General features: G+C 44.9%; 1 protein-coding gene across 3 annotated transcripts in view; it reads left to right on the top strand.

Moving 5' to 3' along the window:
* The first annotated feature begins 926 nt into the window (after positions 1 to 926).
* LOC127579755 (glutamate receptor ionotropic, NMDA 2C-like) overlaps positions 927 to 27,096 on the top strand; it is a 74,503-nt gene continuing 48,333 nt past the window's right edge. The window contains exons 1-5 of one of the 3 annotated variants that reach the window (XM_052032649.1): positions 927 to 1,377; positions 6,327 to 6,737; positions 8,938 to 9,530; positions 15,441 to 15,555; positions 26,799 to 27,010. In XM_052032649.1, coding sequence (XP_051888609.1) covers positions 6,351 to 6,737; positions 8,938 to 9,530; positions 15,441 to 15,555; positions 26,799 to 27,010 — 1,307 coding nt within the window. In that variant the 5' untranslated portion in view covers positions 927 to 1,377; positions 6,327 to 6,350. Of the gene's footprint in view, positions 1,378 to 1,521; positions 1,919 to 6,326; positions 6,738 to 8,937; positions 9,531 to 15,440; positions 15,556 to 26,798; positions 27,011 to 27,096 lie in introns of those variants that run through there. The other 2 variants (XM_052032651.1, XM_052032650.1) reach the window with 2 other exon arrangements.

The following is a 27,096-nucleotide window of genomic DNA, read 5'->3' as shown; positions in this document are numbered from 1 at the left end:
TCTTGCCGGTTCAATCAACCATTCCTCACTCCTGCTTTGCCAATCCGCCATCCTGAAATTCTCCAACGTTTCGCTAAAGCGCCCTTTGATTCTGAGTTTGACGCAGGATTGTGGCAGGGCAGCACTCAGTTGTTGAAACTCTTAGATTTTCCACCAGTCCTTCTGATGCTTCCGGGGCACCTCTGCACAGATACAACAGCGGGTCCTAGCTGCTGGGATGTCCCGACGGATAAAGACCAGAGTTGGTAATTTGCAATGATAAATTTTTTGAGGAAGGCTTGGAGGGGAAATGTTAATGTTTGACTTTGGCAAATTGCAACCCGAGTTCGGCTGATTTAATTTGACCAAGATAATTCAATGCAACGGTCTGAAGCTGGGTCAGATTGCTCGCAATCTTGGTGTCGTAGCTGATCCTGAAGCGGGCTTCCTGCCACACGTGTATCTCTCTGAAGACAAGGCTGTTGAACGCCTCATCCACACCTTTACACCATTTTATCCCTCCTGTGTAAACATTCACACAACCAAAGCCCTTTCTTTAGTTTACCCTGACTTCCAGTCACCCACCGCCCGTTTGCTGATATACGTTGGCCTCTTGTTTGCTAGAATCTCTATTTCAAAATTCTCGTTTATGTTTTGACATCCTTCAGTGACTTGGTTATTTTTTGGGGGGTCCTCCTCCAAGTATGAAAACCTCTGAGATCTCTATGCCAATCCGTGCAGCCCACAGTTTAATCTCTCCGCCCACTATAGGCCCTGCCTTTAGCTATCCAAGTTCGAAGTTCTTAAAATGTCCTCTTTAAGCTATTTTGTAGCCTTTCCCCCTTCCTGAAATTGTTAAACCACTCTTCCCCATCCCCGGATGTGGATTCGTTCACACTTAGTTTCATCAGACCGGGTTAGAGCCGGCAATCATCAGGAAGGTCTGCCCACAGTCACCACATCACCTCTGATGTTCTGTTAGGATCTATCATTGGACTTTCCTGTTTATATTTCATCTGTCTTCCATCTCCCATATCTATCTTCTATCTTTCCTATTTCCCACCTACATGCTACCCTACTTAACATCATTCAGATGCAGCGTGTTGTCCACGCTGTTCTCCTGTAGAGCCCTCAGCCGCTGGCGACCACCCCTTCATCTGCCCATAACGTGAGATCAGAAATCCCCGCCCTAAACCACACTACACCTTCTGCTCCTTTAAGATGCTCCCTAAAACCTTTGAACGAGTTTAGGTTTCAGTTCCATGTGTGGTTCTGTGTCTGCCGTGACAATGGTGCGGCGAAGCTGCCGTGGATAACGTGGCTCCAAGAGTGAAGGTGGCTGTTATCCAGATGCCCCGGAAACCTCCTCTCTGCTCAAGCTGTCGCTCAGACACCCAGGTATTTTCCTAGAGTCACATTCCGCGCATTAAACTCGGACTATAAACCGAGCCTTTATTTACCAGCATGGGCGCGGGCTTTCGGTAATTCTGTTTGCGCCAGGGGCACAGGTGGAAATGAGGATAAACAGAAGGAACACTGACCACAGGGATGCTGGAGAGGTTGGCACAGGGGCACGGGGTGGTCCGGAGAGGATTAGCGCAGGCTTTCTGGAGGCTTCGGCCGGTGGACGCGGGATCAGCCGGCTCGGACTAGGGCAGGGGTGATGTTTCTGGAGGCTGTGTCCAGGGATGAGACTGTGGCGAGACAGGTGAGGCCATCACCGAGTTCTGCTTTAGTTCTTCATTGAAGATCTACCGCAGAACTTGAGAGCTGCTTCTCCCCGCCGTGGTCTCTCTCCTTCTCTCTAGGAGGGAGGCGGAAGAGGGGTTCGAGGGATCCTGCTCTTTAACGGGCTCTGAGAGTCTTCGCTCGCCGGCACAACATTTGACGGGCGCAGCCTTCCCCGTCGGAGTGTTTTTGAAGAGGGCAACTCTTGAGTGTGAGTTCCGCGCGGTATGCCGGCTGTGGGTCCGAGGACTGGCGGGGTCTACCTGGGACGGGGATCGACCGGGAGTCGGAGCTGGGCGTGAGGCGCTCTGTACGGGGGAGTTGTGATACTGGGTGTGGATGTTGGGGTGGTGTCTGGGGTAATGTGCTGTGATCCGGGAACTGGGGTCGGGAGGACCGGGTGCTGGGTCGGGAAGACCAGGTACTGGGTCTGGGTTCTAGGATCAGAGATGTCTTGGGGACGGTGCCAGCGTTGAGGATTTGACTCAAGTGGTTTGACTCTGGGGACCGTGGTCCTGGAATCAGAGAGCGGGACACTGGGCGATGGTGCCCGGGGATCGGACCTGGGTTCGGGATCACCCATGAAATACACGATGACGCTGGAGGAACTCAGCAGGCCAGGCAGCATCCATGGAGAAAAGCAGGCGGTCAACGTTTCGGGTAACCCATCTGGTCTCTGGTGGCCGGGACACTGCTGGTGCTGAGCTTTGGGGTCCGCACAGTACAGCGCTGATGTCTGGGAGCCCCGGGTCTATGTGGGAATCTGGGCGCCGGTATCTCTGTTCCCCCGGCACCTGGGAACGGGACCGGGGACCAGGTGAGGCTAGTGGCCGCGTGGAGCCTCTGGGTGCTGGGATACTGAGGACACGGTCGGTGCGGGGCTTGGGTCAACTGTCGTCAGTTGCGGCTCCTCCACTCCGGGGCTTTCAGTCTGCCCTTCGCTAACGGCAACATGAAACCACCGGCAGGGACCGGGGCACCGAGCTCCGGTGCCCGTGGAAATGGCCGCTGGGGACCGGAGTGTGGGGACTCGGGATGTCCCGACTGGGGCCTGGGAGCCAGCGTGACTTTTGGAAACTTGGGCGTGGGGCACGGAGAACTTAGGCTGTTTCAGAGTGTGGTCCAGGTGTCCGCCTGTCTGACTGTGGATGTGCGGATATCGGTGGGTGCTGGACTGCCTGTCCCCGAGTGTATGGGTGTGTGTGGGGATGTTGGACTGTGTGTCTCTGAGTGAAATTGGTAAATTAGTTTATTATTGTCACATTGTACCGAGGTAAAGTGTGGTACAATGTGTGGGTTTTGGACTGAGTGTGTGTGGGTTTTGGACTGAGTGTGGGGGTGTGTGTGCGTGTTGCATTATGTGCATCTAGTGGTGTGTAACTTTGCAACTGAAGACTCCACATGTCCTAGGTTGCTTGAAGTATTCATGTCAGATCTTGGGACATTTTTCCTGCTGCAACCACCTCACCGTCCATTGCCTCCAGTCCTGTTTCGTGAATCTCTAGTGGGCCTGTCCTAGCTTTTACTCCAAGACCTGCGTTGAAATCATGATAAAGCAGACTTAGATTTAAGGTCTCAATCTGGCCAACATGCACCCAAAGTATTCAGTGGATATTGTCCCACCCCCAGCCCAACCCCACTGTTTGTGAAGCATTTTCAAGGTTAACTTGCCTATTTCCATTCTCACCCCCTTGAAATTAATTTTTTTCATGTATTATCTTGTTCATTTTCTTGTATGTTGCTTAATTATTATCGTAATTAACCTACATAGCCTCCTTGTCCACGTTACTGCTATAAATTCCATGTTCATGACGGGAACTGCGTGAACAAATCTCAAATTGTCACGCAATCTGAGACATTCCCCCTGTCCTGACCATCCCTCCCCCGCCCTCGCTGTAACTCTGGACTAAACTGTTTTCTCATTTCCCCAGTTCTGATGAAAGGTCTTCAGCCTGAAACATTACCTCTGTTCCCACAGACGCTGCCTGACCTGCTGAGTGTTTCCAGCAGTGTGTTTTTATTTCAGATTTCCATCTGCAGTTCTTTCTGTTTTCAATTGCACGGACTATAATTGTCAGTCTCCGACATTAAGCCTAACCTGCTTTTCTCCCCCCAGCTCCTGTCTTTTAGTTCATCTCCTCTTTGAACGCCTCTGCCCAGGTTGCATGGGGTCCTCTATAATATTCCGAAGTTTCCAGTGCTCCCCCAATGAATATTGCGAGCTGCTGAATTATTGAAAACTATTTTTATCCATGATAACCCTGTGTTCTTTAGGCAGAGCCAGTCTGTGCCACCTTTTGACTCAGAGCTTATGTCCCAGACTTGTCCCTAATTCATGCTCCAATCAATCTCCCTTCTTTTGCTCTAGTCTTTTACATTTCAATTTATGTTTGTTGTTAAAAATGGAAGTGTGTTCTTTTTTCTTCTTTCCTGTAATAGACTCCTAACCACTAGAGTAAGTCGCTGACCTCTCTGTCCTATCGGAATGGGTCTGTGCTGTTTCTTCTCTGAGGCCTTTATTCTTTCTTTCTTTATTCTTTATTTCTTTATTTGTCATTGTACTGTTGCAACAACAACACAACGAGATTACGATGGCACTCCCTTGCCTAATAAAAACCAAAACAGTAAATTGATAAGAGCAATTATAACGGTAAAATAAAACAAACATACTGACACAAATATAAAGTATTAAAAAAATAGAAAGGCGTGTGCAAATGAACCATGATAATCAGCAGCATATCAATATCAATATATTAAATGACACCACGATGAGTCCAGCAGGTAAGGGGGGGGGGGGGTTGATATAGTATGTGTGTGTGTGTATGTATAGGAGGTGTCAGTCCATGTTCAACAATTTAACAGCTTTGGGGAAAAAAGCTGTGTTTCAGTCTTGTAGTGTGTGCATGTATTGTCCTGTATCGCCTACCAGAGGGGAGTAGTTTAAAAAGGTAGTGAGCAGGGTGAGCTGGTTCTCGAATGATGTTTAAAGCTCTGCTCTGACATCGAGCCTGATAGATGTCCTCCATCGCTGGTAACTGCGTCCCAATGATGTTTTGGGCCGTCTTGATGACCCTCTGCAGATCCTTCTGCTCCTTCCTAGTGCAGCTGGCATACCAAGCAATAATGCTGTATGTCAGGATGCTTTCCACCGCACACCCATAGAAGTTCACCAGAAGGTTCTGAGACAGTCTGGTTCTCCTCAATTTCCTCAAAAAATAGAGGTGTTGCTGTGCCTTCCTAATGACAGCTGAGGTGTGTATTGTCCAGGAAAAGTCCTTGGTGATGTATGCCCCCAGGAATTTAAAACTGGAGACGCTCTCCACAGCCTCACCACTAATGAACACTGGACCAAGATCTTAACATCATTCCTATAGTCTGAGGGACAACGCTGCACCTATGGTTTTACTCAGAGTTTCTTTAAGTTAATCGTGCACTTCTTTTACCTTTTCTGTTCTGCACTCATGCCATAGACCCCAGATTTTTTACAGTCACTTGAGGCATTGTGTTTAATTTTACAACCCTAACCCTCTGAATCATCTGTTCTTGTCCATCACCCGGCTTTCCACCATTCAAAATTATGATTACTGTTTAAATTGAAATGTAATACTTTTATTAACTGTGAGTGAACACTGCAGCCTACTGTATTTTGTTGTCCAATCCATCATCTAATAGGCATTACCTGGAATCTGTCTGGCTTTCAGACGAATTCAAGATCATTAATGGACACTGTGAACAGAAATGCCCACCAGAGTAGCACCCCATGGGGCCACAACCATTCTGAACTACTGTCTTCTCTTTCCTCCTTTCAAAATCATTTTTAATCCAGATATCCACAACACCTCTAATTCCATATCCCATGTTTTCATCCCAGCCCCTCTGCCAATGTGTCTTTGACCCCCAGCTTCCAGCCATCTGTCACTCTGACCTCTGTGTCTTTGGCTCCTGCACTGTTCCAAACAAGCCCAGCATAAGCTCAAGGAACAGCATCTCACCTGTCTCAGCACATTAAACCCACAGACTCAACAATCAATTCAACAGTTTTAGATAACCAGCCTTTCCAGTTTGCATCAGAACTGGCCATCTCTAATGAAAGGTCAGCAACTTGCATTGTTAACTCTGTGTTTCTCACTCCTGTTCTGCTGGTCATTTCCAACATTCTCTTCTGCTTCAGATTTCTAGTACTCCCGTGCTCTGTATCCCACCATTGATTTTTTTTGCTCCTCTGTTTACACCTCCTCCAAATGGATCAACTGTGATCAACAAGCCTCTTCCATCCTCTTAGATGGAACCAATGCCTTTTGTGTCACCTGGATTTTCTTGGACTCCACCCTATTGTAGACATTCCCTCTGTTCTCTCCACCCCATTCTCTCTCTGCAACTTAAAACACACACTTATTTTTTAAAATCAATTTTCCAGTTGTGATAGAAGGCCATTGACCTGAAACACTGACTCTATGTCTTTCCCTACAGATGCTGCCTGGCCTACTGAGTGTTTCCAGTATTTTCTGCATTTGTCTTTGTTCTTTGCCACTTTGATTACAACACCAGGAGATCACTGCTTTTTTAAATGCATGTTGTTGTGGATTTATCTTAACTGGACAATTCTTGTCTCTCTCTAGTGAGTCTGTCAGCTGGTCTACACCATGGGTCAAATGTTGAAGGCCGTCCTCTTCCTATGTATGGCAGAGTCTGCCTTTGCCAAGGAACCCATCCAACCTGCCGTCAACATAGCTGTTATACTCGGAGGCTCTTGGTATCACATGGAAATCAAGGGTAGCTTCAATGGAGATATCTTCCAAGACCTGTCTGTACAAATCAACACCATCACACTGATAATGAACAACACTAATCCCAGCAGCCTGATCTCAAACATCTGCGACGTGCTGCCCAGATCCAGGATCCATGCCATTATCTTTGAGGATGTTATTGAATCTGAGGCTGTGGCATTAATTCTGGACTTCATCTCTGCACACATGTCGGTGCCAATCATTGGGATGAACAGAGGTTCCGCACTTGTGCTGACTCCGAAGGTAGTCCCTTGTCCAGTTCTATACAACTGATTAGCCACCTTCAGTAATTCTTTCCTGTATTATTTACTCTGTTCTCCATCAGATTATGATTTCTCCCTCTCTCTCCTCCTTTCTCCCTGGAGGAGGGAAAAAATGTACCACAGCCAAATTTGCAGACAACATGGAAGTAGGTGGGAAGGCAAATTACAAGGAGAATACAAACAGTGTACAGGGAAATATTGATAGACTGAGCAACAAACAAAATGCTGGAGGGACTCAGCGGGTCAGGCAGCAGCTGTGGAGGGAAATGAACAGTCAATGTTTTGGGTTGAGACCTTCACCTGGACTGAAAGATAGAGGGTAGATAGCCAGTATAAAGAGGCAAGGAGAAGGGGTGGAGCAAGAGCTGGCAGGTGATAGGTGGATCCAGGTGAGGAAGGGTGATATTCAGATGGAGGAGGTAGGAATGGGAATAGCAGCAGAGGCCGGGAGGTGACAGGTGGAGGCAATAGAGGGCTGAAGATGGAATCTGATAGGAAAGGAAGGTGGAGCATGGAATCAAATAAGGGAGGTGGGGAGGGCAGAAGGGACCAGTATGGGGAGAGGACCCAGTGGGAGGAGAGTGTGGGTGATGGGCAGACAGAGTAGGTGGAGAAGGGGAAAGTAGGGGAAAGAAACAAGATGATGGGGGTGGGGGGCTGGGGGATTGTAGGATAAACTGTAGGATAAAGAACAGTTAATGTTGGGACTCTGCTCGGTGGTGTTTAGAATAATGAGAGATGACCATCACAACCATTGTTTAAATTAACACATTACTAAAATAACCAATATTCTCTGCTTTCAGTAAAGATTCAATACCTATCTGAATCGCCATTCTGCCAATCCTTTACGCAACACTAAGCCAGGTTTCTGGCAATCCTGTCTCACTCAGTTGATCGGATTCTCACCCTCAGGGCCTGAGCACCGAATCTAGGTTTACATTTTAAAGCAGTACTGGGGGGATGCCTATGATGACCTCACATGAGGTCCTATACACATTATCCAATTTCTTAAATTATCTCCACATTAACCATACCTACCGGTAAAGTTCCAAATATGTTCTATTCAGTCACAGAATCTGGTCATTCTGGGCACAGATAGCAGTTATTGCCGGTGGCTAGTCCATATAAAGGGGATGAGCCACCAACTTGTGTCAGTTTTATGACTTCCATCCAGCTGTGAGAGTTCCTGAGTTCTGGTCCTGTGATGATGGAGGAAGACAACATACTTTCAAGGAAGGAAGGTGCATGATATGATGAGGAGCATAGAGGAGGAGGTCATAGAAACAGCACAGAAACAGGGCCATCAACCATTCACGTCCGTGCCAACTATTAAGTTCCCCTCTACATCAATCCCATTTATCAGCACTTAGCCCATGACCTTCTATGCCCTAGCATTTCAAGTGCTTACCGAGAGACTTGCTAAATGTTGTGAACGTCTCTCCCCCTGCAACAGCATTGTGGGTCTGGAAGGTAGTATTGGAGAAATCTTGGCAAGCTGTTCCACCGACATACCCTGACCACTGATTACCAGCACACGTAGATGGTGCACACTGCCGTCACAGAGTACTGGGGATGGAGCGGGTAAATGAAGTGGTGGTGGATGAAGTGCCAATCAACAAGATGCTGTGTCCTGAACTATGCAGATATTCTGAATGTTGCTGGAACATTAAATGGTGCACAAGGGGGAAGGAATGGCATGCTAGAAACTCTGGTGCTATCTCGGAGATTCTGTCATGACTACCAGGGTTAGTGTTGCAGTATGAGTCCTGAGACAACGTATGGCAGAGTGGCAGACCTCAGACAGAGTGACAGACAGAGTGATAGGCATCAAACAGAGTGGTAGGCCTCAAATAGTGTCTGGTGTAGTGGCAAGCAGCAGACAGTACCTGGCAGAGTGGGAGGCTCCAGACATCGTCTGGCAGAGTGGCAAGCTGCAAACTATGTCTGTCGGAGTGGCAGGCTCCAGACGATGTCTGACTGAGCCAGTGGCATCTGGCAGATGCTGTGGCAGTGAGTGAGCGATAATCGCCGGGCAGGGCCTTGTTGGGCTGGTCACCATCACCAGACACTCCCTCACAGAAACAGTCACAGTCTCCAGATTTTGTCACAGGAAGGAATCTCGATGGACAGGTACTTTGTATTGTCACCTGAGTGTTTTTCATTTCCCTTTTCCATTCCAGGCCCATCGCTCTGCATTCCTCCAGCTGGGGGCTTCCATGGAACATCAGATCAGGGTAATTTTCAAAGTAATGGAAGAGTATGACTGGGGGAGCTTTGCCATCATTACCAGCTTCTTCCCTGGATACTTGGAGTTTCTGGACCATATCAGGCTTCATGTTGACACCAGCTATTTTGAGTGGGAAGTTGTACAGACTCTTACTCTTGAAATGACAAGAGATGGCAATGATTCCACAACAAAGCGGCTTCTCCAGCAGATTGATGCCCAAGTTTTGATTCTGTATTGCTCTCGACAAGAGGCTGAGTACCTTTTTGAAATGGCCGAACAGGCTGATCTCTTAGGCCCAGGCTATGTCTGGATACTCGCCAGTATTGCAGTTGGCAACCCAGAACAGGTTGCAAAACAATTCCCTGCGGGCTTAATCAGTGTAATGACGGAGCGATGGAAGATGAGTTTAAGGCAAAGGGTGCTGGATGGCATGGCAATCATCGCAAAAAGTGCAGAGAACTTTTACAAAGCATATGGATATATTCCTGAAGCAAACTCTGACTGCATGAATTCAATTCAAGGGGGCACGGAGAGCATATTGTACAGGTACTGATCTGTTAATGGATAAAGCAGTTTCTCTATAGGGATCTATGATTCACAATGACCAGTGGCAATGCACAGTTAATCTGTAATGGGCAATGGCCTTTCACTGCTCATGTCCATTCATGTAAATCAACTCATTAGTATCATTCTTAAATACTGATACCTTTAAGGTATCTAAGAATGATATGTGAGAGTTGAATTACTAGCATTGGACTGTTCCTGATAATGATCAATTGCTGTTGGTTACCCTTCACATTTACTGCTGTGGATTTTAATGTAACAATCCACTAAAGAGAGTGACCTTTACATTTAATGCGGCAGTGGAGGAAGCTTTTGTTTCTAAGTTATGACTTGGGGGAAATACCTATCAGTGATCACAACATCATTTAGGTTATAGTATTCTGAGAAAAGGCTCAGAAAATACCAGAGGTAAAATTGCTCAACTGTGGAAAACCTGATTTGTTTTAAGAAAGAATCTGGGCACAAGTTGATTGGAGCATTAGGAGGATTCAAGGAGATACAAACCAGGCACGTCTTTTGAGGGGAAAAAGTAGGACATCCAAAGTTAATGTGACCTGGGTGACAAAGGAAATAAAAGTTAGAGCAACGGAGAGAAAAGAGGAGACACGAGAGAAGAGGTTTATGACAGTTGGAGATTCAGATTCAGGAAGATTATGATAAGTATTTGAGGGAATTGAGAAGGATATTATGAAAGCAGACAAATTACTGGAAAAAATTAGTAAGTGGTATTAAATTGAAGCACATTTTATAAACATATTTTTCTATAAATTGAATCTTTTAAAATGTTTGTCGATATTTTGAAAGGAAATCGCAAAAATACGTCAATTTCAGAGTCAGTCATTTTGGGAAATTTGACCTGGCATTTCCAGTGGTGATCATGTCAGGCTGTCAGATGTTTGGATACAGGATGCACTCAGAGTGACATTATTCATTGTACGGTACTTGTTTACTGCATTGGCAGCTGAGACTCGGTCTCAGATTTCTGCTTCAGTCACATTGTTGGTCACAAACGGGAGCATGTTTTCAGTTTGAAAGATTAACTGTGGCTGGGTGATTTATAGATGTCACTCACTTCTGTAATCTGCTGCAGAACTCTCTGGAGGCTGCCCGGTACTAAAGCACCTTTGGCTGAGGCACATTGTCATTTCTCCAGGTTTAACCTCCCTATCATGGTTGCTTGTTCTTGGGTGGCTCCATGGGGTGGGCCACACACACATCAACTTAGTCAGGCACCAGAGCATGGCAGGAGTACCAGAGAGTCAAAGGGAGGAGAGGGAGAAGGGTTCATGGCCACAAACCATATAGCCCCTGAGAGAGAGGGCCAAGAGAATTCAAGTCAGGCAGCATCAGTGGAAGGAGAAAAACTCAGTTAATACTACAGCTTGATGACCTTTCATCAGAACTGGCCAAATCTGACAAAAACTGGAAAGGCTGGTTATCTGAATCCATTGTTGAAGCCCTCTATGTCAAGGTTGCCAGGAGGCTGCCCAGAACAGATATGAAGGCAGGAGGTGGCTGCAGTGTTCTCCTTACAGAGCAAATCACCCCACAGCTCAGGGCAGTTCCAGGAGAAATTCCACTTGCTAACAAGACATGTAAAAGTGAACACCATAATACTTGGAAATGCATCTCATTCATGCAGCTCTTGGCTGTGTTGCTCACAGTAGCCCCCTGCCCAGACATCAATGCCCTGCAAACCAGCCCCCCACCCCCCCCCCCGTACCTCTTCTCCACACACATTCACAACAACCATTGCTATAGCTGCCCTACACTGCTCCTCCACAGCCACAAACTCAGGGACAACAACTACACACATCCCCATAGAGGCGGGTAGACAGACAGACACAGACACACACACAGAGTAAATGATGGAGAAGGTGGCAAAGAATTGTTACTTAGTTCAGCAAATAGAAGGAAGTCCCTTCCAGTCCTAATGTCTCACTGGACAGGAAGAGCGTGTGCTGCCAATTAGGTTATCACACTCTCACCTCTGGCTTCTCCTCTCAATGCACTGTACATTCTGCTTCTGTCCAAACTTACCAGCACCCTTCTCCCACCATCACCACAACAGACTCATAGGATATTCCACATAGCCACCACTCTCTCCCACGCCAACATCTGAGGAGCAGGAGTTGTGAAGGGGAGGACACTGTGCCATTGTGCTTGATGCCCTGGGCACAATGCTGGCTATAACAGGCAGCGCAGGGAGGTACATTTCACGTGATGAGACCCCTGGGACCAGCATATCGCATTGGCACAGAACAACTCCACAGTGGGAAGGCTACACAATAATTTGGATGAGGATGGCAATAGGGAAAGTCAGGAAATACAAATAGGCCAAGCAGATGCCTGTGATTAGTGTGTTGTCCGGCCTGACAGAAAGAATCAGAATCGGGTTTATTATCACTGACATATGATGTGAAATTTGCTGTTTTGCAGCAACAGTACAGTGCAAGACATTAAAATCTATAAATTAGAAAAATAAATAAATAGTGGAAGAAGAAAAAGGGAATAAGGAGGTAGTGTCCTTTCAGAAATCTGATCAGGAAGCAGAAAGCCTGCATTTTCAAGGAGCAATGGGAACCCAACTCCATTCTCTGGCAGAACCCCATCCTGGGGAAGCAATGGGCATCTCCTTGAGCCAGCCGGGGTGCAGAATTTGTAGAAGTGAGGTTCAGCTTCCATGGCAAATACAACTCAGGGTCAGCAATGCAGCAGTAGAAGCTCAGTACGTTTTCTTCTAAACTCTGCCTGTTGCCAGCCAGCCACTGTTTGTTGCCAATGGGCTGCTGACCACTGCCAGGCACTTAGAATCTACTCTTCGCATGGATCTTGAGATTGAGATAGAATCTGGTCTACATGAGATTGCAAGACCATGTAATGCCATGTGGTGCTGTCCTCTCTAAGGATAATGGCATATACCCTCCCACTACTGGCACTCTGACAGTATCCTCTCATTTTTTCAACACCCACTAGCCCAGACAACTGCTGATCATGCTAGGATGGTAGGGTCCCGAGAGTGGTTATCTAAGCCCAGACTCACACGGCCACATGCTGCCTCCTCCGTTACTAAGGTGCAACCTTCAACCAGCATAGTTCCAGTCACAGTGGGGATACCGTGTTGAAGAATTATACTAGTAAACCAAAATCAGAAAGCTGTCACTAAAAAGAGGCATGAAAATGAAATGTCACCTGTTCCATTTTATTACTTGTTTTGTGTTGAAATTTCAGGTTCTGGTTTGGGTTGTGGAATGCTCTGTGGAGATAGGGAACGCACCATGGTAACGGAGATTTCAACATGTGCGGAAATCAATTTGTTATGATAGTTGTATGATGTGGGCTACACCTGCTGGTATATCTCTTGTACCCTTGTGACAAACTACTCCTGTTTAAAAGTTAAGCGACAGTAATCACTCTTACACAGTACATTTCTATCTGGAATGAGGGAACATTTAGTGCAGGCATAGCAGAAGTATTTAGCATGTACAATTTCAGCCAGCAAGGTGATGTCACCACCAGTATAAAGAGGTTAAGAGCACGGTTTATTGGCACAACATTACAATGAGGCATTTATTTTGAACTTGTCCAAATTGTCTTTGTGAGGGTTCCATCGGTACAGATTTGAAAAACTGTGACCTTGAGCAGGTTGCAGGTAATCCAGAACTTACTATTACAGTAACAGGACTTGATGCAGTGAAAGGCTTTGGAGGAGTTATGTGGAGAGACTGGATAGGCTGGGACTGTTTTCCCTGGAGGAAAGGAGGCTGAGGGTGAACTTATAGACCTTTATAAAATCATGAGGGGCATGGCTAAGGTGGATGGTCACAGTTATTTTCCCGGGGTAGGGGAACTAGAGGGCATAGGTTTAAGGTGAGAGGGGAAAGATTTAAAGGGGACCTGAGAGGCAGGTTTTTCACACAGAGGATGGTGGGTATGTGGAATGAGCTGGCAGAGGAAGTGGTAGAGGCGGGTACAATTACAATGTTTAAAAAAGGATTTGGACAGGTTAATGGATAGGAAAGGTGTAGAGAGATAAGGACCAAATGCAGGCAAATGGGACTAGCTCAGGAAGGCACCTTGGTCGGCATGGACAAGTTGGGGCAAAGGTCTTGTTTCTGTGCTTATTACTCCATGACTATGATAGTAATGCATTTGTATGGGGAGTTTTGAGATTTAAAGTGCAGTAAGGGGCTTTGAAGGAGAGTAATGGGGATTTCATATGTTTGAAGGCCAGTAATTTTGTGTGAAGAATAATAAAGGGGATTGAAATTAAAAGATATCAGCAGGAGCTGGCCAAATGACCTCTGCCATTCAGTGTGATTATGACCTATCTGATCTTGACTTCAGCTCCACTTCTCTGCCCATTGCCCTCAAAATAAAATCTGCCTGCCTCTGCCTTGAAGACATTCTGTCACTTTGCCTCTACAGCTCCCTGGGGCAGAAAGTTCCAAAAGTGCACAATGCTCAAAGAGAAGAAATTCCTTCTCATCTGTTTGAAATGGGTACCCTCTTGTTCTGTAACTATGCCCCTTTGTTCTAGATGCCTCCACTAGGGAAAAATCCTCTTGGAATCCACTCAGCCAATACCTCTGAGAATCTTGTTTCAATAAAATTCCCTCTCATTCTTCTAAATTAAAATGCAATACAAGTCCACCTTGCTCAATTTTTCTCATAAATCAACTTCATCATGTCTTCTCTGATCCATCTCCAATGCAAGTATATCTCTCGTGAAAGAAGGAGACTAAAGCTGCACACAATACTCCAGGTAGGGAGTACTGGATAATGCTACAACTACACAATGCCCTGTAGCTAGAGAAAAACTTTCCTACTTTTATACTCCATCTCCTTTTGCCTTCCTAATTTCTTGCTGTAACTGCGTGGTAACTTTGTGTATCATATATGAGGTCACTCAGATCCCTGTGTACTCAACATTCTGTTGACTCTCTCCATTTAAGCAATATTCCACCTTTCCATTCTTCCTCACAAAATGGACGACCTCATACTTTATCACATTATACTCCACCTGTATATTCACCTAACCTATCTCTGTCCCTTTGCAAACTCTGTGTCCTCTACACCACTTACTTTCTTATTATCAGCAAAAGTAGCTACAATTGGTCCCTTCAGCCAGGTCACTAATGTAGATTGTTAAATAGTTGATGCCCCAGCACTGATCTCTGTGGAACCCCCACAAGTAACAGTTTGCCTACCTGAAATAGACTGATTTTTGATCTTTGGGGAAGTCAGGGGTTATAGGGAGCAGGTTGAAAAATGGAACAGAAGCTAAAATTAGATCTGCCACGATGTTATTGAATGACAGAGCAGGCTCAAGGGGCCAGATGGTTTACTCTTGCTCCATTTGCTTATGCAACGTCAAAATCACCCATTTATACTTTCTCTCAGCCAGTCCTCCATCTATTCTATCCCTAATGCCATGAGTTCTTACCTTGTGCAGTAAACCTCTATGTGGCACCATTCTGAATGCCTTCATTACACCACACTACTGGTTCTCCCTTATCCACCCTATTTGCTACATTCTCAAACAACTCCAATAAATTTGTCATTTATGATTTCCCCATTAGGGGGAGGAAAGCTCTCCCTAAACTGTCCCGTCACACACACCTAGGGCAGAGGGAGAGCGAGCTGGACACTTTACAGTGAAATAAAACAGAAAATGCTGGAAATAGTCAGCAGGTCAGGCAGTGCATGTGGAGAGAGAACCAGCATTAACGTTTGAGGTTGTAGACGCTTTGTCAGGACAAAAGTTCAGATTTCCTTCATCTGCATTATTTTGCTTTGGGATATTGTGAGTGACCAAGGCTGAGATGGCTGCTGCAAACGTGGATGCACATCTCACCAGCTCTAACAGTGATCCTGAAATATATTTTACAGGCACATGTCGAATGTTAGCTGGGGAGGTAAAGAATTCTCTTTCAATGAGGATGGATATTTGGTGAGACCACCGATGGTTGTGTTGAAGTTGAACAGTGGCAGGTTTTGGGAGCGGGTAAGTATTGGATGAATGTCCCCAACATGATAAAGCTGCGTCTTCATATTTCAGTAACTATATGCTCTATGTTTACATTGCCTTAAGATTCAATTTAGTCTGCTTTGAATTTATTCTCAGCTAATAAGCAATGTGTATAAATAAAGGTCAGTATATGTGGTGTCACAGGAGAAGTAGCAGAATGGCTAGCAATAAAAACAGAAAATCCTGGAAACACTCAGCAGGTCAGGCGGCATCTGTGGAAAGAGAAACAGTTTCAGGTTGAAGAACTTTCATCAGAACTAGAAAAGTGAGAAAACAAGTTGATTTTAAGTTGCAGAGAGGGTGGGGGAGGGATGGATAGGTTAGGGTTGCTGTGGTGATGTGCACTTTCCCATGCAACTACAGGAGATGCAACACCTGCTCTTTTACCTCTTCCCTTCCTACCATCCAGGGACTCAAACTGTCTTTCCAGGTGAATCAGTGATTCACACACAGTTCTTCCAATCTAGTATACTGTGTTTGGTGATCACAATATGCTGTCTTCTACATTGGAGAAACCAAACACAGTCTGGGTGACTGCTTTGCTGAGTACCTACACTTAGTCTGCAGTGGTGACCCTGATCTCCCAGTTTCCTGCCATTTTAATTCTCCATTGCACTCTGACCTATCTGTCTGTGGCTTCCTGTACTGTTCCAATGAGGCTTAATGTAAGCTTGAGGTTTAGCACCTCATCTTCCATCTGGGCACATTACAGCCTTCTGGACTCAATATCGATTCAACAATTTCAGGTAAATTGCTTTCTCTTTGCCAGAATCAACCAGTTCTGCTGCACGTTATCCACTTGTAATATTGGCTTAAATTGTCTCCCTCCACGGACACTGCCTGTTCTGCCGGGCATTTCTAGCTTTCTCCTTTGAGTTTCAGCTCTGACCTACATTTCACAGCTTTCAAACGTCCCTGTTTGTTTTCTCTCTGTTGAACTGTCCTCATTATCAACATATGATTCTGTAAATGGAGGAATCGCCTTGGCAAACTTGGCTTCCCCCCTCCCCGTCAGAGATATTCCCCTTCCTATCTCTCCTCCATCCTCTCTGCATCTTAAAACTAGTCTTTTTTCCTCATTTGATTTCCAGATTCTGATGAATGGTCTTCAACTTGTAATGTTAACTGTGTTTCTCTTTCCATAGATGCTGCCTGTCTTGCTGAGTGTTTCCATCATTTTCTGTTATTATTTCAGAATTCACAATTTATTTGATTTTCAGAAAGCTAGCAAAGTTTGTTATAACCTTGAGTAATGTTTGTTGGGGTTAAATAGAAGTACAGGTGGAGGATGGGAAGTGGTGTTCTGTATTCTGGAATCAGAGTATAATTAGAAAATTTGTGAGACAAATTGAGGAGATGTCTACTACAGAAGAAGACTGTAGAAACATGCTGGAAAAAGCAAGTAATCGGCAAATGAGCTGCAGTATTGGTGTGAAGTAATGTATATTGGTAACCACAGGCTTCTAGAGGAATTTGTATCACAATGGGGTAGAGGAGTAAAGGAATGTGGAGAGACAGATGCACAGATCACCAACCTTAGTGAAACAGGTTACTAAGACCACAACAGATGCACACAAATCACTGGGCCTCATTTCTAGCCTGAATGAGTTGAAAAGGAGAGTTGTTTGTAAAATTTGCATAGGACCCTACACTTGGATAACTGATTTCTTCTGGTTTCTGTAAGTTAGAAAAGATGTAAAGCAATAGAGGACTTGTAGAACAGTATAAGAGAGATCCTAAAACTGAGCAATTGCACATAGCAGGAAGCATTGAACAGGTCTGGACCTTTCTGTTTCTCTAGGAAATATTAGACTGGGGGTAATTCCATAAATTTTTAAGACGATGAACATCTTGGGCAGGGCAGATGCAGAGAAGGTGGGGAGACCAGACTGGAAGCCATAAATAAAAGGCAGCTACAAACAAACTCAGCAGGGAATTTGAAAGAAACTTTCTTACTCAGAATTGGAACTGGTTCATTATTGTCACTTGTACCAAGATACAGTGAAAAGCTTGTCCATACAGATCAATTCATTGCACAGTACATTGACGTAATATAAGGTAAAACAATACAGAATGCAGAGTAAAGTGTCACAGCTACAGAGAAAGTGCAGTGAAGATACACAATAAGGTGCAAGGTCATAATGAGGTAGATTGTGAGGTCAAGAGTCCACCTTATCATACCAGGGAGTTCAGGCAATGTGTTGAGAGGTAGGTAAATAAACAAGGAAGAAAGAAGTAGGAACTATGTTTAAGAGTACGACGAAGAGGAGTGAGGCAGGATTGTTGTCTCGTCTTGGACTTGTTGGGCTGACTAATCTGCTTCTGCGCTGTATGTTCTTGTACTATGTTTGTCACAGTTCTGATTACCTTCTATCTCCAAACGACAAATGGAACTTCTTTCCAAGTTGAACATTACTTGGAGGTGCCACTGAGTGTCGGAAGGATACACACTGTAATATTGATAGTGGGCATTAGTGCAATGTGCATCACCAAGAATGGTTCAGTGGTGTCCCCACTGATAGGGCTGGGATTCAGACTGGTCATGGAAAACAGGTCCTTCAGCCCAAAGAAACAACATGAGAAATTACCTGTAACTTCACCTTAGTAGACTATGTGCTCCAGGTACATAGGTCAACATGAAGGACGTAAGCATGATGCTGGGTCTTGTCTTTGTCACAAAGACCTTCTCCATGGTTGATCTCAGGCCTTGGAGAGCAGCCTGGGGACAGGGTGGGGTGGGAGAGGACTGAAGGATCCTGGGCAGAGCATAGGTGTTTGAGACTAACACTGGGGCTGAGGATGGCCCGGGAAGGTCCAGACCACTGGTTTTGAAAACTACCTCATGACCTGGGGAGGCTTGAGTTGGTTTTGGCCTTGGTGAGTGGCTCCAAGACGGACGGTTGCGGGGGGGGGGGGGGGAGAAGGGGTGGTGAAGCCAAGCCAGGTACCTTTGGGCAGCCAACTGAAATCTCTCCTGAGGTATTAACCCACTGTGGACAATAAACTTTTCCATAAGGTTTTCCTCAGGGCTTGGGAGTGAGGAAGAGTATGAGGACTTCGTGTGGGGATGGGGGGGGGGCGCGGGGGAGTAGGCATGGAGGAGAAGTGTGGAGGATCAGAGAAAGGAGGATGAGGGGTGCCTGCAGCAGAGGAGGCCAAGCAGCAGAAGGATAGAGAGGGTGAGGGAGGGGAACATGGAGGTTAAAGTGTGGAAAGACACTGGAGGAGGAGATTGAAATATAGAGAGAGCGGATGAGGGGAGGCAAGGAAGATGCAGTGCCTGAGTTCATCCATGTGTTTATGTGTGTTCCTACACATCTACATATGTGCCCACCTGTGTGTGTGTGCTATTGTATGGTCTCCAGGAATCTGTGCTGATATTGTGTTGCAGGCAGTGATCCTATCTCTTGCCTTGTGTTCACACCTGCACACCACCGCAGGGTGTCCTTTCTGGCATGCTTAACGCTTGGTCATTATAGGAGCAGGGATGTGTATAATGGTTGTCCTGACATTGGTGACAGACTTGTGCCACATCTTCTGCCCTTTCTTCCACATTTAAGTGCTCAAAGGATGCTGGCAAGGATGAAATTCCTTTAAGTACAGTCTCCATTGAGTTTGCAATCCTGCATGCCAAATCAAATGTGAGGCTCTTTATGCCCAACAGTTCGGACTGAATTATTTCATCGTTTGAAACACACACATATCTGTCTCTCAGTGCACAATCCAAAACCCTCCATAGGTGTAGTTCCTTTACCAGGTGCCATTGCCTCCCTCGCTTTCTGGTTGTGAGGGCCGGGCTTCCAGCACTAAATCTATTGACGTGGGTTAACGTCCTATTCTTTGAGCCTCCCTTTCTGCGCTCCCAGAAAACGCTGTTGGAACATCTCCGCCGCTCCGTGTGAGTTGTAATGTGTGAGGATGCCCGTGAACCCCGCCGGGGTTGGGGCCGCCGTTTGCCTCGGTTGCCGCCAACCTCCGGCGCCGAGTGCGGGCGGCCTTTCCCGCCCAAAGTTTCCCGCCGCTGGGTCACGTGGGCGGGTCTCTCCCTTCCCCCCCGTCTCTGATCTCGGCGTCGGGGCCTCGGTGCTCGGGCGGCGGGGATTGGTGGCCTCCCTCGGGGCCGCCGTCAACCCGCAACGCCGGGGGCCCGCGGCCTGGGGTTCAGAGGATGACCGGTCCTTCGGGTGCCGATCCCATCCTGGCGGTGGTCGCCGGCGGGCAGCTGGGGACGTGTTATGAACCAGGCCCGGGCTTCCAGAGGAGGACAGGAGGTTCACGGCTTTAGCCGCCACAGGCCTGACCATTGAACCAAAGAAGTGAGTTGAGGAAGCTGTGCAATTTAAATAACAATGTCACTACATTACATGGCTGACTTACATCGCTGCACACAGATATACCATCAGTGGGTACCCTCAGCGAGGGTCTCGCCATCTGCTTCCTTAAAACCTTTACAGTATTTAGAAGGCATAAATATGGAGTGTGATGAAATGCTCTCCATTTGCCACTATAAATGCACCTCCGGCAATGCACAAGACCATCCAGCCATCCATTTGCACCACATCAACCATCTTAAATATTCCCTCTTCCCACCACCACTGTGGGTACACTGTATACCATGTACAAAAATCACTGCAGCAGCACCTCTCAGACTCACAACCTCTACCAGCAAGAAGGAGAGCAGATGCATGGGAACACCACCAGGTTCCTCTGCAAGTTGCACTCCATCTTGCAACTGAATTCCTCTTTCTAGCTCCTCATCCTAACCTGGTGTCACTGGTCTTATCTATCCCCAGGGGAAGGGGGGTGGGAAGCAGTGTGAAGGTGACCTAATGAAGTTATAACCTTGAGGAATTTATCCTGCAAAGAATATGGGAACTCAGATCCATGGTATACGTGCCCTTCGGCCTAACTTGTCTATGCTGACTGTGTTGCCCAGCGAGCTAGTCCCATCTGCCTGCATTTGGCCCATAGCCCTCTGAACCTCTCCTATCCATGTATTTATCTAGATGGCTTTTAAATGTTGCTGATGTGCCGACTTCAACCACTATTTCTGGCTCATTCCAAATATGCACCACCCTTTGTGCGAAGATGCTGCCCCAACGTCCTTTTTAAATCTCTCGCCTCTTATCTTAAACCTATGCCCTCTTGTGCTGAGATGAGGAGCAAAAGTGACCCTTCTCTGGGCCTGTTTGAAACAAAAGACAGTCTTGAATTAGGCATTCATTATCCCTGTGCTTCAACATCTTGATCCGGCCATTGGTGGTGCACAATATTTTCCCTTTTGCAGGTTTTCCCCTTTGTGAGGTCCCAGAGGACCAGAGAGTACAAATGTGGTACCTTTGTTCAAGAAGGGAAGTAGGGATAATCCAGGTGACTATAGGCCAGTGAGTAGGGAAGCTATTGGAGAGGATACAGAGGGATAGGATTTATGTGCATTTGGAAAGGCACGGCTTACTCAGGGGCAGTCCGCATGGCTTTGTGTGGGGCAGGTCCTGCCTTACTTGATTGAGTTTTTTGAGGAGGTGACAAGGGAGCTTGATGAGGGTAAGGTAGTGGATGTTATCTACACGGACTTTAGTAAGGCATTTGATAAGGCCCTTCATGGTAAGTTGATTCAGAAGATAAAGATGCATGGGATCCAGGATGAATTGTAAGTTTGGATTCAGAACTGGCATGCCCATAGAAAACAGAGAGTAGGGGTGGAAGGCTGCTATTCTGGCTGGAGGTCCATGACCAGTGGTGTTCCGCAAGGATTGGTGCTGGGACCTCTGTTGTTCGTGATATATATCAATGATTTGGATGAAAATGTAGATGGGTGGAGTAGCAAGTTTGCAAATGACACCAAGATTGGTGGAGTTGTGGACAGTGTAAAGAACTATCAAAGAATACAGCGGGATATAGATCAGTTACAGATCTGGGCAGAGAAGTGGCAGATGGAGTTTAATCCGGGCAAGTGTGGGGTTTTGCACTTTGGGAGGTGAAGTGAAAGGAGAAAGTACACAGTTAATGGTAGGCTCCTTAATAGCATTGAGATACAGAGGGATCTCGTGGTTCAGGTCCATAGTTCACTGAAAGTGGCTACGTAAGTGGATAAGGTGGTAAAGAAGGCATATGGCATGCTTGCCTTTTATTGGTAGGGGTGTTGAGTATAAGAGTAAGGAAGTCATGCTGCATCTATATAAAACTTTAGTCAGACCACACTTGGAGTACTACGTGCAGTTCTGGTCATCACATTATAGAAAGGATATGGAGACTGTGGAAAGGGTGCAGGAGAAGTTTACCAGGATGCCACCTGGATTAGAGGGTGAGAGCAAAAAGGAAAGGATGGACAAACTTGGGTTGTTCCCCCTAGAGCATCAGAGGCCAAGGGGAGACCTGATAGAGGTTTTTAAAATTATGAGAGGCGTAGCTCGGATAGATAGTCAGAATCTTTTCCCCAGGGTAGAAATATCAAACACCAGAGGATGTGCTTTTAAGGGTAGAGGGAAGAAGTTTAAAGGTGACGTGAGGTGCAAGTTTTTCACGCAGAGAGTGGTAGGTGCCTGGAATAGGTTACCAGGGCTAGTAGTAAAAGCAGGCTCTTTGATGGAGATTAAGAGGCTTTTAGAGACACATGAATATGAAGGGAATGGAGGGATATGGATGATACACAGGAGGAGGACATTTAGTCTAAATTGGCATCAAGATTGGCACAACATCATGGGCCAAATGGCCTGTCCCGTTTTGTACTGTTCTGTGTACAAATTTTGCATTGTTTGGGCTCCATCTCTGTGTGTGTTCACATCACAGGCTGATGACTCTGACTCCAACGTGAATCAATGAGTTGCTTTCCCTGTGTTTCTGACATTGCAAGTGACAGAGCCACCCCTGGTCAGAGTGGCACAATGTTAGGGCTGTCCCAGGTCTGACCCTTTCAGATGAGAATTAAGAGTGAAGTGTTACATGACCCATGGATATTTTGATCTGGTGTCCCTGTAGGTTTAACCTTGAATACTTCCTGCTAATTCTGTTATCGGGAATGAGGCAACTACATTACTGTAGGCATTATATCACCTTGAATCCCTTTTCACTTTCTACACAGTATGAGCCTTTGTTGTTGGAGCTTACCAACCATCTTTAATCCTACAATGAAAGGAGGGAATTAGTCATTGTTTACGTCACATCGTATTTAGTTGAATGTATTGTTCCCATAGATGGCACCAACAAATGACCCTGGATATGTTCCTACCACATCCACTTTGTCCTTGGTGATCTCATTTTCTTTAGCTTTCTCATCCCTTACTGTTGGAATTGTACCTCGTCCTGAAACATAGCACTGATGTCATTATGTTCCCACATGTTTTTCACATCAATCTGGTTCCAACAGCAGTCCCTGCTGCTGTTCCTATCCCAATTCTTTCTTCTAGTCCTCTTTTTCTTCTGTTCGCTAATGAACTGAAGGGATCTATGCATTATCTCATAGTCTTACGTTCAGACACCTTACCACTCCCATTCTTGTTGAACTGATTGTATTTCTATCCTGCCCTGGGTGGGGAATTCCCTACAACTCATGGACTGGTACTAATCCTTTCCATAAATCTGCCTCCTGGACCTTCCCATTTCCTTTACTGAAGTGGGGTTATCTTGATGTGCCCAACTCGTCTATGCTGACTGTGTTGCCCAGCAAGCTAGTCCCATAGCCCTCTAAACCTCTATGTACATATCTAGATGACTTTTAAGTGCTGCTAATATGTCTGCCTCAACCACCATTTCTGGCAGCTCATTCCAAATACAACGTGTAATTATTGAATAGTATTGTTTCCTTAGCCTCCCCCTCCCCCATCTAAAATTTACATTTTTATTCTGAATTTAGATTTGTCTCAAAGATATCTGTATTTTAGTCCTGTCTTGAATCTTTGGAGTATGTTTCAGTGTCTTGATGTTGTCTTTGTCTCTCACACTAACTTTTATCATATACTGTTATTAAGAAATTGTAAATGTCTGAGGTGTGTTTTTCAGTGTAAATTTACCATATACGACTGTATGCTCATTGCCTCACTTGCAACTAATTACATTTGTGCACGTACTCTGGTGCCCTCGTGTCATTAACTTGCGTCATCTAATATCAGCAGATGGATTATACCTAGGCAATTTAATCTCATTCAAAAACAATTTTGGAAAACTGCTCGTTTGGCACTTCCTCTGTTGTGGATGTTTGATTTAAATTACTAAATCATTTTATTCAGGAACTCTGGATAAATCTCTGTCCAATATAATGTTTCCATAACACATTTATCCTCAAGGTCCAAATTATTGTTTGATTAATTTAAGTCATGGAAATGTCCCAGAAATTAACAAATGCTGTTGTCATTTTTCATTTCAAAATCTCAAATGTTGGTGGATAAATAAACATTGTCAAAGTTCTGTTTTGTTTCCCCGATGAAACTGTATTCCTTCATATGAAAAACTCCAGAATCCATTTCATTTTCCAATATTCCCTCACTTTAATTTGTTTTGGAAAGTTCCATCAGATTAGAAAATAGCAAATGTAATGTCTTTGTTCAAAAATGGAGAGACAGAAAGCAGGAAACTATATACCAGTTAGCTTAATATCTTTCATAGGGAAAATGTTAAAAGCTATTATTAAATATATTATAGCAGCACACTTAGAGAAATTCAAAATAACCAGGAGAATTGAACATAGTTTTGTGAAAGGGGAAATCATGATAATTGATGTTCTTTAAAGAATTAATGAGTGAATAAAGAGGAATTTACATTTCCAAAGGGCATTTGATAAAGGCGTCACATCTAGGGTTAATGCAATAAATAGAAACTTCTGATGTAGGAGTTAGTATATTGGTGTGGATGGAGGCTTTATTGTTCAACAGGAAACAGAGCATAGGCATAACTGGGTCTTTTTCTGGTTGGCAAGATGTATTGAGTGGTGCATCATGCTGATATTTCAACTGTTGACTACTTATCTAAATGACTTGGATGAAGATACTGAAGGTTCGTTTGCTAAATTTTCTGATGACACACAGATAGTTATGAAAGTATGTTGTGAAGAGGATGTAAGGAGGCTATAAAGCAGCTTTATGGGACTAATATCAGGAGTGGGAGGGTTTTATTATGAGGAATGTTAGTACAGGCTAGGTTTATATTTGTAGAAGTTTAGAAGAATGAGAGGGACTTGACTGAAACATAAGATCAGGAGGGGTTTTGACAGGGTGGATGTGGAGAAGGTAATTGCTTTTGTGGAACAATTTAGAAATAGTGGGCACTGTTTGACAGTATGACTATAGGTAAGCCTAGTAATTTCTGAGGTAAGGACATGCTTGGCACAGCTTTGTGGGCCAAAGGGCCTGAATTGTGCTGTAGGTGTTCTATGTTCTATAACGGTTCACCCATTTAAAACAGATGAGGTGAAATTTTTTTCTCAGTAGCTTGAGTTTTTGGAACTCCTTTCCTCAAGGGCCCGTGAAAGCAGTTTTGAGGCAGTGATAGAGAGAATCTTGATGAGAAAGGGGTGAAAGTTAGCAGGGATGTGTTGGAATATGGAGTTGAGGTTATCCAATCAAATCAGCCATGATCTTATTATGTGGCGGAACAGGCTTGAGGAGCCAAGCAACCTTTAATTTGTATGCTCATGTATTCATGAAACAGCAAGCACCCTGAGTAGGTTAAGTACATGCTTCGTGAAGCTGAAGTTCTAAATTCAAATTATCACTGTACTGTGTCATTTGATGCCTGCAGATATATTTTTGGTTTCTTAAAACAGAATTGCTTTCTATACCCCTTATGATATTAAAATGTTAATGCCACCAGCTTTTTTTTTAAAAACAGAATCTATAGTGATTTTCCTTAGGAAACAAAGGGGTTAATTTTTCACTGTAGGAATGCACTCAACTCTTTGTAAATGCCAAAGGCATACTCAAAATTATCCCAGAAGAATCAGAAGTCAGATTAAGAAAGTCACCTTGAACATTGCAAAATGCCAAATTATTCACACTTCTCACTGTTCTTGAGTTACTCTGCTTCAACATTATTCCTTTCCTCTCTCTCATACGGTTTCATCTCTAACCACAGTACCCTGACCACTGCTATTACATTATGTTTAATACTGTGTACATTTTGTAGATGGTTACACTAGTGGTGGAGGAAATCAATGTTTAGGGTGCTGGAAGGTGTACCATGGTGCTTGGTCCTGAATAGTGCTGAGCTTCTTGAGAGTTATTGGAGCTGCACTTATCAAAGCAAGCAGAAATGTTCATCAGGCTCCTGATTTATGTCTTGTAGATTGTGGCAAACTTTTGGCATGTCAGGTGGCGAGTTACTTGTCACAGGATACCCAGTCTGACCTGCTCTTGTAGCCATATTTACATGGCTGGTCCAGTTGTGTTCAAAGGAGTCCTCCAGGATGCTGATGATGGAAGACCCACCAATGACAATGCCATTGAATGTCAAAGGTGGTTAGACATGGAGATGATTAAAATGGTAAAGGGAAACCAGATTCCTGATAAATCCTAGTAGCAACTGTTAGGCAGAACCTTGACAATATCTATCAGTATGGAGCAGATAACAAAGGCAAATCCAGACCTGACTGTAGTGTAATTTTCCTCCTTCTCTGTATAAGACAGAGTGAATAAAGACATACTGCCTCCAAAACTGTTCTTAGCAAAGTTTGATTGGTGAGAGAACCAGAGGAAATACAAGGGGAAATAAATATTTTTATGTAGGAATAAGATAGGGAATTCACTTTGATAGAGTGGGGCCAACATATTCCACTGTTGCTGTCAAATAGGAAGTAGATAAAGACTTGAAGAAAAGAATGCAGAGTTCAGAGTGAAAGAATGGGGAGTGGAGAATTGACTGGCTTTTTGAATGGTCTCTCTGCTGTATTCTCATTCTCTAGTGCTATTCCTTCTGTTGTCATTCTGGGGATTTTTCTCTGACTGTCATTCTCACAGCCCACTGAGTTTACCTTCCAGTATTTACACACCTTGCATTAGACAGAGGATTAACTGCAGTAACAGTCCTTATTCCATTGCAAATGGCAGAATATTTGCTAAACCTTTGTAAGCTTCGCTGGTTTTATCCAATAAATTACTGATTAAAATGTCAGTAGTTTTGCTTGGTATCTCCCTTAATGTTTAGTTTGATCAGTTGTGAATCACTTTATTGCACCAGGCTATTGCTTCTGTGGGTCTGTATTGTAAATGAACTTCTTGTCACTTGTACAGGTTGGGAGATGGAAAGATGGCCTGATAAGAATGAAATATCCAGTGTGGCCAAGATATACGGCATTCCAGGAGCCTTTTCTCGACAGTGATCATCTAACCGTTGCCACATTAGAGGAGAGACCATTTGTGATTGTGGAGGAAGTGGATTCTGAAAATGGAGCTTGTGTGCGCAACACAGTCCCCTGCAGGAAACAAGCAAACCTCAGTGACAGGTAATGAATTGTACCAGGGAGGCATAATGTCCAGCAGAGATCCAAGGTGGCATCGTCATCATCTCTGCCAGCTGGAAATCTGGCCT

This window comes from Pristis pectinata, chromosome 18, assembly GCF_009764475.1.
Source record: "Pristis pectinata isolate sPriPec2 chromosome 18, sPriPec2.1.pri, whole genome shotgun sequence".
Taxonomy (NCBI): domain Eukaryota; kingdom Metazoa; phylum Chordata; class Chondrichthyes; order Rhinopristiformes; family Pristidae; genus Pristis; species Pristis pectinata.
Note: the sequence above shows the minus strand (reverse complement) of the source record. Positions and strands in the feature narration are given on the sequence as shown.